This window comes from Terrapene carolina, unplaced genomic scaffold (genome assembly GCF_002925995.2).
Source record: "Terrapene carolina triunguis isolate 2854851 unplaced genomic scaffold, T_m_triunguis-2.0 Scaffold180, whole genome shotgun sequence".
Classification (NCBI taxonomy): domain Eukaryota; kingdom Metazoa; phylum Chordata; order Testudines; family Emydidae; genus Terrapene; species Terrapene triunguis.
The window spans coordinates 8,621,344-8,642,370 of NW_020664531.1; the positions used below are offsets into that span (position 1 = coordinate 8,621,344).

The window sequence follows — 21,027 nt, forward strand, 5'->3', positions numbered from 1 at the left end:
CCTGCAGCTCCCATTGAAGTTAATGGCTCCTTTTCTGGGTGCCTAAATGTGAACTTAGGTGTCTAACTTTAAGCACTGACGTTTAAAAATGTTGGCTTACATTCACTGTTGGCATAAGCAGGGGCAACTGTGTAGAAGGCAGTGAAATTGCACACACTCATGCCTATAGTGAATTTGGCCCAATGAGTTTAAAATTATGAAAATTTGCAAAGGGTTGGTTGTTAATGTTTTTCCTTTTACTAAATAATAGTACTTTCCCCTAATGTCTCATGCCATATACACTTCTGCAGAAATCCTTTTGTGTTCACCTGTGATAACATTCAAAATCCAGTCTTAAATCGAAACTTTGGTGGGGGGAATCCTAGTGTCCTTACTCCGGGCTATATCCTGCTCCCCTTGAAGTCTATAGCAAAGCTCCCATTGATTTCAATGGAAGCAAGATCAGGTCATCAGTTCTTACTTAGGCATATACCCATGTAAAAGTCACTAGAACAGGTAGAAAGAACAGGAGTACTTGTGGCACCTTAGAGACTAACAAATTTATTAGAGCATAAGCTTTCGTGGGCTACAGCCCACTTCTTCGGATGCATCTCCTGTTCTTTTTGCGGATACAGACTAACACGGCTGCTACTCTAGAACAGGTAGTGCTCTCATTACACAAAAATTTGGCCCAATGGGAGATTATGCCTAGGTAAGGATTTAAAAACCTTTGTACCAGTTCAGGGTTACAAAAAACATATTGTCCCAGCACTTAGATATGGGTCCAGTCATGCGTCCCTGGCAAACCTAAAACTTTCGTTGGAATTGGTTGGGATTTCACTGGTACTTACAATCTGAAGACACTAGCACTACACTATTATTTCCCCCTTCAAATTAGGCATCACCTGCTTTAATTTAATGAATTTAAATATATTGAATGATCAGCGCTGTGGGTGCTGAACACACGTAAGACTAGCTCTGAGTTCCAAAAGACCATTTAAAAAAAAGACATTCCCTCCTCTTTCCCAACCAAACTAAGATATTGCCTATCCACTCATCTCAAAACCCTAATCAATCTCTTGTCCCCCCTAAAAAGCTCAGGGAAAGAGGTGAGCCTGAGAGAATGTACTGAAGGTCAGCAAATCTAGGCTTTCACAGACCCAGGAGCGGTGTTTTGCAGTGTGGAGGATCTCTCCTCAAGAACACCCAGTCGCCAGTCCTCTCCTATCTAAACCAGTGGACCTCCCCATTTAGAAATTGGGAAACCTTTGCAAATTTAACTCCACGTCTGACTCCAGCTAAAAGGCCAAAAAGGAGCATGCTTTCAGAGAATAGGAATGATTCAGTACTTGGTATGCTGCAGAAACATTGGGGTTGTATGGTTTGTCATGTTAAAGGTGGGTAATTATGGGAATAATAAAATAGAAACTTTCATATTTAAATATCCTTTTCTGTGGAAGTGACCGTCTTTAGTGGATTTATTGAGGAAGAAGAAACCCCCCATATTTTGCTTTGTCTTCTCTGAAGCCCTGGAAGTACATCTTGAAGCATTTTCTAATTATTCTAGAGACACTGTTTAATTAATGTATAGGATTCCCTTTTGTTGTATATTTTCTTGAGTTTTTGTTTGGCTGGAGTTCACCATGCCACAATGAAACTGTGTTTATCAAACAGCTGGATGATCATCTAAGGCACCAAGAAATGCATAGGAATGTCTTTTTCTTCATTTGTGTTCAGTGAACCTTGCAGGAGAACTAAGGGAATGTGTATATGGAGACTGGACTTTTGTACAGTCCCACCTACCAGTACATACCACATTTCCGGTAACTGAACAGGTTACAATTAGAAGATGATGTTGGATTTCCCCTCCCTCATGATAAGTAATCAGTGGGAAACACAGCCTATCTTTATTAAACAATGGACAAATTGAAATCTCTTCTGTCCCATAGAAGTTGATGTAAATTGTTGGGTGGGAGGAAGCTTGTTGTGTTTTGCAAAGCTACAGTTATTTTAGGCAGTGATTTTTTACAAATTGTTTTGGCTGGGACTAAAATTTGGGACTGAAATAAAGCAAAACAAAACGTTCTGGTATGTTTAGTAGCATTATGACAGTTATGCAGTGGGTGGAATGCCTGGTGGAGGGGACAGACTGAAGGCGTGGTAGCAAAATGCAGAGGGTAAAAGTCTGCTCTTAAATCCACACAGCAGATGTGCACACTGATACTGGGCTCTTCCTTGTGCACAAAGCTTCCATTGACATGAAAGGGAGACTTGCATGTGTCTGAAGAGCAGACTGTTAGATCTGAGGTGCACTGTATGAGTTCTGAGACAAATGTTGCCTGGGAAGTCCATAAAATTCATTGGAGAATTAAATAGGACTACTGCTGTTACAAGCTTTTCCACTACCATGTATTTGGTATCACGTTACTATCCCCAACATTACTGATGGCTTCTTTCTTTCTTAAGAAAAAGAGATGTTTGAGGATTTGAGAAGAATGGATATTGTACACTTGCCCCAAACATCAGAATAGTGTTATAACTCTTTGTACAGTAACTCAACCACTATACTCCTCTGTTTCTAACTCTTTCATGGAAATAGGTTTCCAGTTTCCATTGCCACCTTTCTGATTCCAGAAAACTAGATTGGTGGTGGTAGTGCCTTGAATGTAACGATGTCAAAGGAGCCAGATTCTCAGCTGGTGTAAACTGTCATAGTTCTATTGAAGTCAAAGAAGCTATGATAGTTTACATTAGATGAGGACATGGCCCAAAGCCTTGTAGTAGACAGAGTTTACAGGTTAAAGAACTTTTTTCTCCTAAGGTTACCTGAGTTGCCAGCACCATGCTGAAAGTTCAGTATCAGGTTGTGCTGGGAATACCTGCTCTAGTAAGCCATTTATTATCCAAGGCGCTACCAGATGTCCACCATAGGCACTTGAGACTTCAGACTAGTAGGCTTGTGCTCCAAGTGAAAACTTTAATTTTATTTCTACCCACTAATCCTCAGCGTGCTTCTCCCTGGAGTTTGTGGTCACTCGCAACTTACTCTCAGAACATTATGTGTTGCAACAGAAGGGCAGTAGCTTCCCAGTATTTGTTACCAATCTGAGGAGCCAGCCATCTGTCAGCAAAACAGGAAGGCCTGGGTTCCCTTTGTCTCCTGGGCTTGTTTTGCTATTTTAGGGAGCTTTACTTCTCCCTGTGTAGAAGAAAGCTGATGTGGTCTGAAGCAAGGGCTCCTGAAAGAGTGAGGGCCAAAGACTGAAGCTGCTGTTTTGCCCATCTGCCACTGCTTGAGGTGTATTCATTATTAATGGAGGCAGTGGCGGTTGCTGCTCAGATATGCAGCCCTGCCTGGGTAAATGAGACATTCTTCAGCAAATTGCTTCGTTTTTTGATTGCTGATTGTACGCGTGTCACCAAGCTGACTCAAGGTTCATCGATGCATGCTCAGTAAATTAGAAAGAACATAACTATGGATCAACCAAGAGAATGAATTCTGTGCCTACAATGACCCAGGGCCATTTAATTTTCTGCTTAATTTTGTTGCAGTCAGTTTGCATTTTGGGTTATTATGCAGTAGGAAATTAACAATAAATAACAAATTTGGTCCTCCTGTGCTTGTAATGATATTTTTATAAATCTTTGTAATGCTGTTTTTAAAAGGATCAAGGTCTGTGCCAGTCTGATACTCAGGTATTCAGGGAGGAAAATAAAGAGAAAAATACATTATTCTTGCCAGATAATCTCATAGTTAAATAGCAAAGGATTTTTCTTTCCCCCCACCCCACGCTTTTTGTCTTGTTTTTTTGTGTTTCACATTAACTTAATGCTCTTCCTCTCTTTCTTAGATTACTTGAGGAAAATGGAAACAGATGAGGCTCAAGATATGTCTCAGGTTTCAGGTGAGATCCTTAAAGAATACATCTACGATGAAAATCCTGAATTCCTGTTAATCTCTGTACCAGAGTGCAGTGTTGTTGTTATTGTCATTATAATTGCTTTGGATCTTTTGTAATGCCAGAGTGGAAAGCAGGACATAATTAATGGTATCACTTAATATCAAACCTAGTAGTGCATAGACTTTTTTAAAAGGAACTTTATAAATAACGAAGCCAAGGAAAATATAAGTAGTTTTGTATTAAACCTACAGTAATATATCCTTGAAGCATGGTCAGACTCACATTGGAGGGTATTTGGGGGGGACGGGGGAATGGACAAAAGATTGACTGGTACATGCCGGTTTCAGGACAAGTAAACTTCAGTCATGAGGGGAAAATATTAATTTAAAAAAAATTGCTCACCAAGTAGGTTTATGGAATCTCTCCTGTCCCCGTACCCCCAAATCTCTTATAATGCAATTTGGCTTAAGAAATAAAGGCTGGCTAGATAAATATCTGGGTAGATAGTAAAAGCCATAGCACCAATGGCATTAGACTTTAAGGGTCAGAACTCTTTTATTCCAAGGTGTCAACGCATTGAAAGAACCTTTAAGTGTTGCTTGGAAGAGTTAGGCCTCTAAAATTTGCCCTATGAATATCATAGTTAGGATTCTACAGGCCCTTGGCTTCTTGTGTTTCTCCCATTGGGAGTTTTATTATTGACTTCATTGAGGTTAGAACTGGTCCCTTGGCAAGTCTGAAAATATAATTATCAAGATAATACTATTCTTAATACTATAGTGCTCCATCTCTAGTCTCAAGGAGCCATATAGTTTGCCCTCCCCATAGGTTCCCTAATATTTGACAACAGTAATGGCAAATTACTTCCAGTTTTCACTTTTAGTATGCTGTTTAGAACAGGCCACCTTTGTTCATTGAGGCCTCCATCTTGCAGACACTTAAGCAGGTGGTTCACTTTAACGGGCAACTGTCACAGTTAAAATTAAACATGTGCATAAGTGTTTGGAGGATCAGTACCTAAAGAACAGCTGTATGTGATCATAAAATGGCCTTGGACCATAGAGATGGTCAGGACATTTTTTCCTGAAAAAAATTAGATGAAAACTGTAAATATCATTTTCATCTCATTTTGAAGGAAAAATGAAAAAGTAAATTATATATATGCAGAACTAAATTTTGTGTGTGTGTGTGTATATGTATGTATATATATATATATATATATGTATATTTTTTTTTCAAAAAGATTTAGAAATCTTTTTGAGTTTTCATCAGAAAATAAAAAAACATTTTTTTTATATTTTAGATGAAAACCTGATAAGATTAAAATAAAATGGATGTGTCCCATGGAACATTCTGTTTTGAGAGGGGGAAAAAAAAAAGCCATTTTCCATCACACTTTTCAACAGAAAATTTTCAGCTATTCTGTATGGGTTTGTTGATTTCCCCCGAATAATCCATCATCATCATCATCATCATCTTTACATTATAACTAAATATATTGAGCATCAAACTTTTATTGCATATTGAAATAATTAAAAACTTGCTATCTGTGTATAGTTTGGCACATACACTGCTCAACAGGAAAAGCAATGGAGCACAGATCCTGTATTCCTTATATAGACAAAATTATTAGGATCTGTTTAGACTAGAGCTTTTAGTTGTGTTCTAATTCAAATTCAATGATTCTGTGTGCTGCACAATCCCGTACATGGGTGCCTCATGGGGATTGGGCTCTGCTGGGTTCCAGGGGGGCTGGAGACAGTTGTATCATTCTCTGCCTCTATGGCAGCACATATCCTAGTGGATATCCACACCCAATGTTATGGTGCTTAAAATAGCATTAACTTGAACTCCACATCTGCTCCCTCTTGCAATGGCTGGCCAGAGGCAGCATCACTCCCATACAAGCTATGCTGCTGTGAGGAGGAGCAGTATTGTGGGCTAGCTCTCTAGGGGACGGGAGGCTGCTTTGACTCATGGGTTAGGAGGCCACACTCTCTGCCTCTTTCCTTGGGGGGATGATTTGAAGGGAACTCCAGTAGTATTTCTAAGTGAGGGGAATACTGCTGAAGGATTGGTACCACTTCTAGTATTTCCACAGCATCCTTAGGTGACAATAAGTGAGACAATAAGTAAGATTCTTTGGTGGTGATTTTCCTTTCTTAAAAAAAGTGGACTCTGAGGTGAATTTTAGCTCCCTGATATAATCTGCCAACAGCAAATGCCCTGCATAAACCTCCCCACTCTGCTGTGCCAGTGACCCATTGATCTTTGACTCTTGGGCTCTCTTGGAGCAGAGACTGTCAGTTCTGCTGAACAGTTAGTTGTGTTGGTGATGTGATCAAATGGCCACAGAATAGCTTACACTTGCTTTCATTTGTGATCTGAGCTGTGTGCACACACAGTATTCCAAAGGCAACAGCCTACTGGATTAATCCCCACAAATACTTGACTGAGCCCTCATTAATACGAGTAAAGTATTCTGATGTTGGTGGTGACATCATCCACAGGTCAACTGTTGATTCAATAAATCATTTCAATATCTTATTTTTCTATCTGATATTATTGAGTATGTGATGCTGCATACAGTAGCATGGCCTAGTTTTCATGCCACGAAAAACAGCTTGGAGGGGGGGCAGGGGCAGAATGCTCTCTGGAGCTCACAGGAGCAGTTACATGCTGCTTACACCCCTTCAAGGGGTGCTACTTATTTCCTTCCCATCAGGGGCGGCTCTATGTATTTTGCCGCCCCAAGCATGGCAGTCAGGCGGCTTTCAGCGGCGCGCCTGCAGGAGGTCCGCTGGTCCCGCGTCTTCGGCGTACCCGCTGCCGAATTGCCACCGAAACCACGGGACCGGCGGACCTCCCGCAGGCACGCCGCCAAAGGCAGCCTGACTGCCGCCCTCACAGCGACCGGCAGACTGCCCCCCACGGCTTGCCATCCCAGGCATGCGCTTGCTGCGCTGGTGCCTGGAACCGCCCCTGCTTGGTTGGCCAGCTCTGCTGGCCAGTAGGCATGGGATGAAGGGAATCATGCCCTATTGGGGATGCCATATGCTTCCAGGGACATAATTGCAGGGCAAGGCTGCTGTAATATGTTGGGGACAAGCTTGGCAGTTGTACAGTCCCAGGACTGAGGGGTCATAACTGCAGCTGTAAAATACCGTGGTACTCTTCTCCTGCACTGTGCCTAGTGCTCCTCAGCCCCACTGTAGAATCTGAGCCAATGGGCTAGATGTGCCACTGCCTTTCGCTTGGTATAGTTATTCATACTTTGTAAAGTAGGTGTAAGAGCCCTGTCAAGTCAGAATGGTAGCACTTGGAAGCCATTTACTTGCATAGCTGTAACGGACACAAGGTGTGTCAGTGGAGAATCAGACCAACACAGCATAAAATGGGCATAAGTGAGATCAGAGTCAGGCCCTTTGGGTTTGCAACACAAATGTTCCCACTTCTTGGAATTCGGTCACTGCTAGCTCCTAAAGGAACCAAAATGCTCTATGATAAGCTCAGAGTTCACCCTTTTTTCTCCTGAAAGTGATATTTCATGAGGCAAGCAGTTGCAGTTCTGAAATGAAGAGAGAGCTGACATACATTTAACCAAACCGTATCCGGTGCCCATACAAGAGAATCAGAAAACACAGATAATATCTCACTTAACCAGCAGTGTTTATCCTGCTGTTTTTTTCAGTTCTAGATTGGGTCTAACAGTTGAGGGAGAATGAAAGACCAGTGTGAATGTTTTCACCACTATCACACAAAGATCTCCCCAAGGAACCACTATTTGTAGTTCTCAACTTTTGCCAGTTGATGAGAAAACAGGGAAAAAGGTTTTGCTTCTGACATGGCAGGCTAGAGCCTCAGCTGGTGTAAATCGGCTTAGCTGCATTTAGCTCCAGTCATTGCGTCTGATTCTCTTCTTAAGCCAGTGTAAATTGGGAGAAATTTCATCAATCTCAGTGACTTTACACCAGTTTAAAGGTGACATAAGTGAAAGGAGAATTAGGTTTCTAGTCTTCAGTCAAGACAATCTTATTTCTTTCTTCTTGCATTACTGTGTAAGTGACCATAGAGTTACCACTCAAAATAACCCTAAAGCTTCAGAAGCTCTTTTAGCTAATATTAGTTTCTAGAAAAGTAAAGATGCAGTATTTCTAAAAGAAAACATTTACTGTCTTACTTTTAATAATACTGAGTGCTTCTAAAGCACCTTTCTGGCCTGAACCTCGGAGACATCAAAAAATTCTGTGGAGATGCTGAGCCAGCTCTGTGCTCGTTGGCTTCATTGGGAGTAAAAAATGCTCAGAACATTCTTGGATTGGTTCTGTAAGTTTCCCAAAACTCCTGTTTGGTAGTCAGTGCTATCATTCCCATGCTACAGATGGAGAAACTGAAGTACAAAGAGGTTGAGGGCCTTCAGTTTGCAAAATAAACAGTCTGCAGGGTTGGGCCCTAATGCTACAATTCTCTCACACATGTGTCAGGAGTTAGGCATTTGAGACCCTATTTGGAGAGCCTAAATATGGATTTGGGTGCCTGATTTTAGGCATCCAAGTTTAAAATTTTTGGCTTAAGTGACTTACCCAAGGTCACCCAATGACTCAGTGGCAAAGCCATGAATAGATTTCAGATTTCCCAGAAGTCCTGTGCTTTCCCTCTAAAGCTTTTTATAAACAAGGGTATGTTTTAAGGCTGTTTTAAAAAAACAAAATTTACACCTAGATGCTAGACTGCTGTGTGTGTGTGTGTTTCACACACTTTGAGCAAAACTATGTATAAGAGTGAAGTAAATGTGTGGGACTTCTATGATTTTGTGACATTTTAACAAATGGTCCCAGTGCTCACTACTAGTTTTACAATTACATCCCTTACATCTGTTGTTATTCTGGACATGCCTGTAAGAAATTAAATGGAGAACTGTTTCTTTTCCCCCTTTCCATTTTTAAATCCATCTGCAAGAAATGTTAGCAAGATTGCATATCTGTAAGATTGCCATGCAGTAGTGAATTTATCAAGGTGTAACAATTTAGATGTAGTTAAGGCATGAAATAAGAATATCATGCTCTGGAATCCAAGAGAAAAAGCTCCACAAACATAGCTATTTTAAAACTATTATTTTTACCCAGTCTTTTCGTATACAAGGATTGTGCTATCATGTGCGGTGGGAAGAAATCCCAAGCTTCTGTGACAAGAGTTATTAAAGCAAAGTTTGCAAAGTGGAGTTTCCTCAAACAAAGTAGTGTGTTCGATCTTCAGCTTGTGTAAATCAGCTCCACTGAAGTCCACTGATTTACACCAGTTGGGTGTCTGGCCCCATTCTTTAGTAAAACTAAACAAGCAGCAATCCATATCCATCTGGCAAACCTGGTTATTTACAGTAAACTGCCAAAGTGCTTGGCCTTCTAAATTTTTTTTGAATCCCAAAAAGCTTCCTTTAAAGATGTGGAGGTAGGATGCCTAACTTTGGGGAGGAATACAGTTCTGATTTTATGCTTGCTATTCCATGTGGTATGCAGTTACCTATTTAAACTGGTCTTTAGAAACACAAGCCTGATGCTTTTTATAATCGCTCTTCTCCCAAATCTAGAGTAAGTATGTGGGCTTTAACTGGAGTAATGGAGAGCACAATAGGGCCTTGAAACTGGCAAGTGGCTTTTGATTTATTTATTTTTAAGCCATTTTGCCAAGAAAAATCTAAGATTAGGGAAACTGGTTCTGATTGGGAATGACCCTCGCCCATGAGTTAAATTTCTTCTTCTTCTTCTTTTTAAATAGCTCAAATGTTTAAACCATATTACCCCACTCTCTGTAAGATACATCTCAGCTTGGCAAGTTGTGACTTGCCGTGAAAAAGTTGTTGGCAGTTCTTAAGTTTCTTAAAGTCTGTAAAGTAGTGAAGGAAATTACAGGGCTAGCTGCACAAAGGATCTGAGCAAATAATAATCGGAACAACATTTTAATCAGCTTGCTTCCTGCTTTGTTCTTTTTTGCTCTGAGTTCATGCTCCTTCTTTTCCCTTACCCAACCCATCTTCAGCTGAGCATCCACATCTAGTCAGTATTATTTGTCTCTTTATGAAAATACCATAGAAGTTAGAGATGGGAATTAGAAGTTGGGGGGAGGGATAGCTCAGTGGTTTGAGCATTGGCCTGCTAAACCCAGTATTGTGAGTTCAATCCTGGAGAGGGCCACTTAGGGATGTGGGACAAAATCAGTACTTGGTCCTGCTAGTTAAGGCAGGGGGCTAGACTCAATGACCTTTCAGGACTGTTCTAGGAGATAGGATATCTCCATAAATAAATGTGGAAGACATTTTAACCCATATAATATAGTCTGTCCTCCTGCCAGTGTGGGGATTAATCCCCACAGTTTATCCTGAAGTTCTTTGTCCACCGTAGTTTTAAATGATTCATCTGATGCTGCTCCTGCTGCTTCCCTTGGGAGACTGTTGTACAATCTGATAAATTCATCAATAAGAAATTAAGTCAACTTCTTTTTTTTTTCCCTTTTAAATTTAATCTCTTTATACCTAGTTATGTAGCCACAAAGTCCTTAGCAGCACTTTCCTTTCTATACCGTCTTCAAATACTTGTAGATGATCTTCATAAAAGGCCCTCAGTAATTAAAGCTGGTAAAGTTAGTGGTGTTATTCCGACATCAGTGAGATCAGAATCCAGCCCATTGTCTATCTCATTCTTTATTGTTTGATAAAAGAATTGTCTCTTAATAATGGCGGTCTAAATTAATCTCCTAGATAACTCCATTGGCTACAGTAGAGTGACACCAGGCCTGAATTTGACGAATAGTGTTTAAAGCCATTGTAAGAGGGCCTCTTGGCAGGATAATGCATGCTGTAGTACTAGACAACAGTGTTGTATCCACAGTCAGGGCCGGCACCAGCCCAGCAAGCAGGTGCTTGGGGCGGCCAAGGGGAAGGGGTGGCACGTCCGGCTGTTTGGCGGTGGGTCCCTCTCAGAGGGAAGCACCTGCTGCCGAATTCCCGCCGAAGACGAAAGCGGCGCAGTGGAGCTGTCGCCGGAGTGCCGCCGATCACAATTGCGATCGCGACTTTTTTTTTTTTCTTCCGCCGTTTGGGGCGGCAAAACCCTGGAGCCGGTCCTGCCCACAGTGAATGAAAATCAACACAGGAAACCTCCCCATCTGTCATAGTGCAGTAATTAGGAGTGGAATTATTTTCTGAAATGTTTTGCATTTGGAACTGAAATGTTACCTTTTTAATTTAAAAAATTGCTATGGAACCTGATTTGTTTATACTGCAAAAAGCTTGTATTCAAGCTATTGGTTTGTTTCACTTTGCCAACGAGAGATCACAAAACACAAAGCAGTACCATGTTGGGTTGTACTTGATTCTGGCAGCAGTGCACTGTCAAGCCAAATCATGCAAGATGCTGAGTGATAGAAGTCACTGGGAGCTGAGGGAACTAAGCATCTTGTAGGGCCAAGCCATTTTTAAGTCTGTGTTGTGAGCCAGCCAGTGAGAACTGTGGCTAAGAGTGAAGCCATGCTGTAAGCCGGGGTGGGCAAACTATGGGCCATATCCGGCCTGGCAGACCATTTAATCTGGCCCTCAGCTCCAGCCGGGGAGTGGGGTCGGGGGTTTGTCCTGCTCCAGCCGGCATGACCCCTCCCCTCCCCCGGCTCGACCCCCTCCAGCTCCTACGTAGTACGCGGTGGCGTGGCCTGGGGGCTCTGCATGCTGCCCTGTCCACAGGCGCTGCTCCTTCCGCAGCTCCCATTGGCCACGTTTCACAGCCAATGGGAGCTGCAGGGGTGGCACCTGCTGACAGGGCAGCGCGCAGAGCCGCCTGGCTGTGCCTTGGAGCCGGAGGGGGGACATGCTTCCGGGAGCTGCTTGTGGTAAGCGCCGCCCGGAGCCTGTACCCCTGAGCCCAACCCCACACCCCATTCCTCTGCCACAGCCCTGATCCCCCTCCTGCCTTTTGAACCCCTCAATCTCAGCCCAGAGCCTCCTCTTGTACCCCAAGACCCTCATCCCCAGCCCCACCCCAGAGCCCTCACCCCCTGGACCCCAACCCAGAGCCCCCCCTGTACCCTGAACTCATTTCTGGCCCCACCCCAGAGCCCGCACCCCCAGCCGGAGGCCTCACCCCATCCCGCACCCCTACCCCCAATTTTGTGAGCATTTCTGGCCCGCCATACAATTTCCATACCCCAGTGTGGCCCTTGGGCCAAAAAGTTTGCCCACCCCTTCTGTAGACCCTAGTCATTTGTGAGTAGAGCTTTTAGAGCATTTAGACAATTTGTCAGTATAGTTTTGCTGTTCGTAGGTGCTAGCACCAGAGCAAAAATCTACTTATCTTCATGTAGCATCGAGAGAAAAAAGTAAGAAGTTAGTCCCTTGATGTTCTGGGTAAAGTAAATCTAGCAAGGATGTTCTTCCATGCATATACCTCCCACTGCAGGAGGAGCTTTTCATGCAAGAGGATAGCAGGCTAGGGTCCCTGGTAAGTGTTTTAGCTATTCCACCCAATATTATTAATCTTACATTATTATTTATTCTTCTGTGACTAGGAAAGGAAAGTCCTCCAATAAGTGATGTCCCAGATGATGCAGATGAGCCCATGCCTGTACCAGAAGACCTTTCAACCAGTACAGGAGGACAGCAGAAGAATGATAGAGTTTTGGGTAAGATGGTTGGTCTGCTGTGTTTAGAAATATTAGTCACCATAGTATTAAACAAAATACTCTATAGTTGACTGGTATACTAGGAAGTCTTGAGTCTCTTCATCCCCTTTAGCAGATGGTAATTCAATGAGGTTGTTCAGTGCTTTCCCCCCAGCCATCACCTAGGGGAATGCAGTCTGCAGGCCAGCAGGCCAGTTCATCCTAAAGGAACTAGAAAGATCCTGCCACTTGTCTAGTTTCTAAAGCATGACTGGTTGCATGCATCTCCCTCAAGGAGATGAAACCCTTCTCATTCTGCATAGGAAACTGTTTTGCTGTAGAGATCAGTAATAGATTAAGTGCGTGGTTCCAAGGCAAAATAAAGCTTACTCCAATTTTGTTAACACGTGGAACACTCAGTTTTCTGATCTGAACATTAGCTTGGCCATGAGCACGTTAGCTCTGTGCTTGGTGGATTTCTTCAAACATTTCACATTATAGCATATGGTTTGCTCATAACTTGCAAATTCTTTGGCTATATATGTCCAACCTTTTTACAGACTGCTCTGCAATGACTCTTGCTGTTTTTATTGTGCATACCCTGAAAATCACTTGAATTTCTCTTTCCTGTGTAATCTGCAAAATGGCCAAATCCATCAGTTTACAGCTAATCATGAACCAGAACTGATTTGCAAAGTGCTGATACGTCTTCTTAGACTAAGAGCTTGCTTGCTTCGTGCTTTAATCCACCCAAGACAAGTGTGAATTCTAATGAGCACTAGTGTGTTGAGCACTAACTGGCCCATGTGGACCCTCCTGGCACGCACTAAAAGTCCTCCACTGTGCATTAATGTAGTACTGTTTGGAATGGAGCTATGTTAACATGCACTAGGGAAGTTTTAGTGCATGCCAACAGAGTTCACAGTTAGTGTGCAACATGCTAATGCACACTAGAATTTACACCTGTCTGTTGTGGACTAATGCAGTGTGTAGACAAGCGCAGAATCATTAACTCACAGCCCAGTGTGAAGGATTGGGTCTGTTGCTGGCTGACACACGTATGTGCCTATATTTACTCTGATAGAGTAAAATATTCAAATATACCTGTGCTGCTGCTTCTCTCCACTAGGGTGGCCAACTCAGCAGGAATTTACAGAGCCATAGAATCAACATTTCCTCTGTCTTCCAGATCTGGGATTAATACCAGGAAAGACTGAAATGTCCCTTTTGTTAGGAAAAGGCAATAAATATTAAAATGCCCTCCTTGTCTGTCTGCCAACACTGGGGGTTAGTAAAATGCCATTGATATTTGGATAAACAGAGGTGCCAGAAGAAGGGTTTATTTTATGATAGCAATTAGAGGCCCCAATAGAGATGGGGCCCCATTTTTGTGCAAGAGGCTGTAAAAACAAAAGATTGAGAGGGTCCCTGCCCTGAAGAGTTTATACTCTAAACAGAGAAGACACACAAAGGATGGGAGGGGAAGAGGAGTCACAAAAAGGGGAAATAGCTCCCCCAAACTGATCCCGCAGGGCAGGGGCGAAGCAGTGAATAGAACCACCAGCCCAATACTGCCTTGGGAGTCTTGATTTTGTTCAGCGCTTAAGCAAATATTCTCAAAAGTTGGAGCATAAAATTAGGCTCCTAAAGCCATAATTAGGTCCCCTAAAATAAGTGGTCTGACTCTTTAAAAAGAAGAAAAAAAAGTACAGGTGCTCAGTGTAACCCACACACTTCCAGCTGTGGTGTTCTGTCCCATCTAGTGGCACCAAGACCACTTAGAGAGAGATTAATCAGTTTGCTCTACAGCCTTAGCAAGGAGCAATATGGCTTTTAGCTCATGCAGTAGAGACTCATGTATTACGCTCCAGAGGTCCCAGGTTCAGTCCTGCCCGCCGACGACTGGGATCTGTCATTGTTACACTCCGCAGTTTTGAAAATCAGGCCACTTATGAATTTAGGAGTCTAACTTTAGGCACCTGTTTTTGAAAATGTTGGCCTTTATATCTTTGTTAACATGATCAGTGAACGGAACCTATCACTCCCCCACAATAACCTGCCATTACAACGTATTCAAATCTTGATTTAAAACCTCCTAATCAAATAACTGGTGAATATAGATAACTTTTAAAACAGCCAATATTTTGATTACATCAAATTTATTTAACCGCACACACATTATGCAAAATGGTCCATGCTTAAACCCACCTTTGCTGGTGGTGCAATTCTTCTCAGCACGCCTGTAGTGAGATTGCAAAGTAGTACATATCTACAGGGAGTTTTTATAAAACAAACACATTGTTCCTGGGTTTCCTATACAATGAAATATATCTGTTGTCCTCATAGGATCCCAGTGGTAAAACAGGTCTTCATCATCTTGACTGCAGCATATCTTTCTACAGCTGCTCAAAGACCCTCATGTACCATGCATGGCTACTTAGGTAGCAGGGGTTTCATTCTTGCAAGGAAGAGATGCACTGTCCTATATAACAACAAAGACAATTCGCAATACTGTGCTATCTGGGCACTATTCATTATAGCCACTGAATCCAACACTTACGTTATTTCTCTAGACCCCCAGAGCTGGATTTGCTTTCAAACTTTCTAATAATCTTTTCTCCCGGAGCTAACCATAGTTTTTCTCTGAAAATTATATTCTCCTGTTTAAAAGGCCTCAATTTCATAACTACCCCATATTCTATACAATCTTAGTGCTGTCTGAAGTATAATACATGCATCTGCTTGCTACCTTTTAAAAAAAAAATAAAAGTAAAAATGGGGTTCATAATAAGGGAGAATCTAATTCTGCTTTCATAATACTTATCAGTGCATGTTTCAGGGTCCCTCCAGCTGAAAAGGGAGGCATTTTGTTTATCATTCCATCTTTGTCAGAGTTAAATACGTGACTTTCATCTCCCATTAGCAAGGCTTGGCATGCAGCATGCATTTTACGTAGTCAGTGAAATATGGCCTCCAGAGACATTTTGGTTTGATAAGGTGGCTCCCCCATCCAGAAAAAGTTTAATGTCAGTCAAGGTTTAATGAATGCAATAGCAGAGATACTACAATGTTTGGACCATAAAACTTGCTAGACAGCTAGGAGAAGAACCTGTTACCACTGTGACAGTGGCATAGAAGTGTAGAAACTCCTTACATTGCACATTAAAGGAGTCATTGCTACACCTCTATCTATGTATTATCTCTCTATGTATTATCAGAGGTCATAAGTTAAATACCAAGATGACCATGGAAGGCAGTTTGGAGGAAATGGGGAGATGGTCGTGGACAGCAGATTATTGTAACGACCCACAAGTTATATACACATTGCAGTAGAGGGAGAACTTGTGGGTCATGGTAATTTACACAAGATGCATATGAAAAAAGAGGACCAGGCACATTTTTCTCCTAAAGACTTTCCCATTGTTCTATCTGGTTCTTTAGGCAATGGGAATACCCTGTGCATTCTAGTGCATTTCAGCCTCTGATTATGTTTCTACCATAACCCCTTAGAAGATCAATTCTCTCCTTACCACATGCCTGTAGCATTTATTGTTAACCAGAATTGTGGGTGTGTGTAGCTGAAACATAAGCCAACTGGAGATGACAATGGAAATTACTATTTGGTTAAATGGAAGGAGTAACTATTGTCCACCATGAACTAGTAACATTAGTTGAGAAATCTTGAAGGGATGACATACCTATCCCTGAGGTTGAAATGTTCCAAATGGACTGCTTGCTTAGTCAGATTAGTAGTTGCACTGAATGAAACGTCTAACCCCATCCTCAGAAAGTCAGTGACCTTTATTCATCCATTTAGCATTTTAAAGGTCAAAAGATCAGAGAACATAAGTTATTTTAGACAGAAGGATAGGCACCTAACTCCCCGTTGTGCCTTTGAAAATCTCCTCTCCCACCTCCTCCTATGCTAACCTGAGTGTTGAACCTTATGCTGCAGACCTGCTAAAAAGGGAACATACTGAAACTCTTTTCCCTTGACAGGAAGTGCTTGCTGCATAGATTGGCCAATGCTTACTGGTCTGTCCTGTTCACATGTGTGAATGGTAGCACGTGGTTACAAGAACGGGGAGAAAGAACAATAGATCAACAAACATGAGCCTAGGTGCCTGGGAAATGCCCCACATAAGCTCTTCTTTCCTTTGGTGAACACTGTGCAGGTGCTTTCACACGTATACACAATACATTCTTGTTCATACGCCACCATCTCTCAGAGAAGTGAAGGTACAGTTGATTCGTAACAGAACAAAATTCACCAGCCAAGATTTTCTTTAGTGACTGGTGATTTTTGAGTGCATCAGTCTTTTTATGTCCAACTTGAATCAGCATGATGGGACCCAGATTTCAAGGTGTTAGTGCTCAGCAATTAATAAAAAAATCAGGCCCCTTTTAACGTGCCTCAAGATGAACACTCAACAATGGAGACAACCAAAATCTCTGTCTGTGAAAATGACAGGCAGCTTTGAAAATACTCTATGCAGAAGTAAACTCATCACTAGCTTCTGAGAATACTCTAAACCAGCAGAGCAAAGCACCAATAAAGAGGGTCAGGGGACATAATTTAAGTCATTTTATTTTCCTGATCAGCTTGCCAACTTCTTTACCATCTAACTCCTGGATCACTGTGAGGTTGAATAGCTTCCTCCTTCAACCTCTACTTCTGCTGCCCGGTCTACCAAATCTCCTTCCTGCCTTTCTTCTCCACCCTAGATTTCCTTCTTGTTCTGATCTGGCACCTATAACCGTTTTTCTTTTCTTTTTGCTCTGCTCACCCAGACCCACCTACTCTGAGTTTCAGGATCTTTACTCCTAGAAACCACAAGTGAGATTTTCAAAAGTGCCTAAATGACTTAGGAGCACAAGTCTCAGAAAGCCACTGACTTGTGTTAAGTCACATAAGGCCCAGATTCTGAAAGATATTTGGGCTCCTAACTTCAATGGAGGTTTGAGGATCTGGGCCTTGGGCACTTTTGAAAATCACACCCTTTGGTGATAAGTGTTTTTTATAACCTTGCATAGATGCATAGTCCTACTTCCCATGTTTAACTGTTAATTAAAAAGCTGACCTGGAATGTTTGGTTCCCATTCCCACTGCCCTCATTCAGGTTTTGTAATAAACATTTAGAGCAGCTGCTGTGAATTGTCACTGCTGAGCTCCTTGCATTTGATAGGCAGTTACAGTTTAAGATCTTCTCACCCTGAGAATTTGCCCTGATTTGAGTCATCTGTGGCGTACCACTGATGTGCAAACCCCTAGAATAGACTAGTAAAGCCCCCATTTGCGTTGGTGTAACTTACCTTCATTTCCACCAGTTCAAATAGAAGCTTCCTTTGTCTACGTTAGAGTTTACATAAGTGTGCCTACATCAATGGCTGGCCACTGATGGCTGAAATGGGAGGCAAATTCCGAGCTTAGATGAGGCCTCAAAAAAGAAATTGTGGGCCCAGGGCTCACAAATTTTCTGAAACTGTAGCTACCTGCTAAAGGTGGGTATCCATATTGCTTACTCACAGCAGCTGCTTTAAACATTCATTTCAGAATTGAATGGGGGCAGCGAAGAGAACCAGTGGCTTTGTAAACAAAAGGTAAAAGTGGCCACCAGCTCAGTAGCTGGTGATTGCTATGGGTTTGGAATTCTTAGACCACAAGACCATTCTTCCTTCCCAGAGGGAGTGGGGAAAACTCCTCCCCCACGGGTTGAAATGTGGACAGACTGTAAGGTAAAATGCCCAAAGTCACAGGTTTTAGAGGTCACAGGGTGTGGGGGGGAGGAGGGGATCACTGTTTTAACCTAAGGCATGATGGCTTTTACTGTAAACTACAAACTCCAGTCAGTTTTCTCAACCCATTTAAAAAAAATAGGGGGGGGGGTTGAAGGGGAGAGCAATATCTATTCCTCTCTCCTCTAATTTGAGTTTGGTAAAGGGCTGATGTTACCTCCCTCCCACACACCTCATTTTCAGTAGGAGCCTGCTCAGTTACTGAACCTCAGCACCTGGTATCGCTGGGACTCTGACACATCCCTAGGATCCTTTATTCCACGTGTCTTGGTGATTCAGAGGAGGTGTCACTTGTGTTACCATCTTCTTAGATCTGGTGCATACCAGGATTCTCACTCCTGGATACCATGATCTTTTATTTCTCCTAAAGCACTTCAGCACCTGGAAAGAGGATACTAGGGTACACAGGTGTCTGAAGGTACCAGCTACTACAGTTCAACTTTAAAATAGTTCTGTGGCAACTCCCAACTAGGTGAGTGCAGGCAGAGAAAAAGTGAGAGAAGGCTGCTGAAAAAGAGGGAGACAAGGCAGGAAAACAAAAGGGGAAGTGCACCACCCGAGATTGCAAAACACAGTCCAATTGGTTGCGATAAGTCCATATTACTCTGTCCAGTTAATTGCTATTTTGACAGTGGAACTGTGGGCCCCAAACTGTTAAGCATTTAGGAGAGCAACAGAACTAAACTCTTTACGGTCACCCAATCAGTCTCATCCAGTTGGACTTTGGTGGCCAACAAGGGTGTGTGCTGTTTATGTATAATAAAATACTTTTGTGTGTAAAATCTCAGAGAGAAAGAGAGTGAATATAAAGCTGAAGTGTGGCTTAAAGGGTTCACTTTCATCAGTTTGGGATGTCCATGTTGCTCACATGACTGGCAAAGCGCTGAGGGAGTTGTGTGAATCATCCTGAATAAGTGCTGGTGAAAACTCGTGTATTCTGTAGGCACCAAAGATGTAACCGAAAAACTACTTTAGAAATGTTTTGGGGAGACTTGCATGTTTGTATTGGAAGTTCTCTATTAAATCTCCAAAATAAAGCCAGATTTCTGCAGTATCATAAATCCAGCTGAAGAGGTTTCTGACGGAGTGAAAAAAAATGATAACCAATATGTTTTAGAAACTTTTTAAAATAGGGAAGCTGGGAATCTCCCCTCTCATAGGAGCTAAAGCTTCCATTGAGGAGTCATGAGATAGTGGACCTTAAAACTGTCACTGGAGCAGCTCTGAGTATTGCCTGCAGTTGGACCCTGGCCAGTATGATTTTGTGGGAAATTCCACATTTGAGAGGAAAGTAGGAAATATTTTCGTAGAGGTTGTTCTTTTTAAAAATATGGCTGAATTAAACAGCTCAGGGTTTTTGTATATTAGAGTAAATAGGGTGGAGATGGGTTAGTGGGCAGAGTGCAAAAAGGACTGTTAAAAGTGCATGATAAATCACACAAATATCATTACCACAGAAGTGGGGGGAGGGTGTATGTGATGCATCGTATATACATCAGCCTGGCAAAAATTCTATTTGCCCATTGGATAGAATGAGACTGTGCACTACACATATATTTATATGGACTGCTGAAGTGAGGCACTAAGGTGATGGATGTGGAGGGCTAATGGAATATTGAAGGATGCTGCTGAAAACAAGCTGTGCAACACAGACAGGTGATGGTTATTTTCAGCAGCTTATAAATGCAGACAGATAGGTACAGATTTCCATGAGGCCAGTGAAAGATAGTTCCTTGAACCCAGAATTATGTCCCTGTCACATTTCAAAGGCCTGCTAAAAATAATGGCGTGACAACTTCTCAAAACAAAGTTGCATGAATCGTTTATAATGGCAAATGTTAGGTAGTCTAATCGTACGGGTCACTGCTATGACCCTATCATAAAATACTTTAACACAGGGCACTGTGGAAAGTAAGCCTGAAACCTACCATAAAACCTGTGTCAAATTCTGCTCTTGGGTATAACCACTTGTCTTCAAAGACTTCCTTGAGACCAGAAGTTATCCTAAATAGGATAATACTTTATATTCTACAAGCAGCTTTTTCATGCTTTATCTTTTAAGTGGAGGGATGACTTCTTTACCCAAAACACGACAACATTCTGGGTGGGAATGGTATTTTTTTTCTTTTTTCACCCAAGTTGTGTAATTTGTAGAACTGATGCCATTTTAAGGGTACCTGAGCATTGCTGAGGGCAGTGCAAATGTCCACTAGTAAATGTCATTGCTATGCCAGGGGAAAAACAAAACGGTCCGAGTGTTATTTCTTCACAGTGGGAAGTAAGGCCTTGTGTATACTACAAAGTTTTGTCGGCAAAAGCTATCTTTTGCCAACAAAACAGGGGAGGTGTACACACTGCAAAGCTACTTTTGTCGGTAAAATAAAACCACCTCAATGAGAGACATAAAGCTTTTTGCAGCAAGTTAAAGCAACAAAGCGTCAGTATAGACACTGCTGTGTGTTTTGTCGACATAACTGGCTTCCACCAGCAGGGCTGGCACTTCCACTAGGCGACCCTAGGTGGTCGTCTAGGGCGGCAGGATGTGGGGGGCGGCATTTCGCCGCCCTCGGCGGAATTTCGGCAGCGATTCCTCTGGGCGGGAAGAAAAGCGGCTGCGGAAACGCCGCCGAGAACCAGGGCCGCCCAGAGGGGCTTCTTCCACTCCGGGTCTTCGGTGGAAATTCGGCGGCGGGTCTTTCACTCG

At 42.4% G+C, this 21,027-nt stretch overlaps 1 protein-coding gene across 14 annotated transcripts in view; it reads left to right on the forward strand.

Moving 5' to 3' along the window:
- The first annotated feature begins 3,844 nt into the window (after positions 1–3,844).
- LOC113407018 (DNA-binding protein Ikaros) overlaps positions 3,845–21,027 on the forward strand; it is a 78,335-nt gene continuing 61,152 nt past the window's right edge. For all 14 annotated transcript variants that reach the window (XM_026654097.1, XM_026654084.1, XM_026654085.1 and 11 more), the window contains exons 1-2: positions 3,845–3,884; positions 12,435–12,548. In XM_026654097.1, the coding sequence (XP_026509882.1) occupies positions 3,845–3,884; positions 12,435–12,548 (154 nt within the window). The remainder of the gene's footprint in view (positions 3,885–12,434; positions 12,549–21,027) is intronic.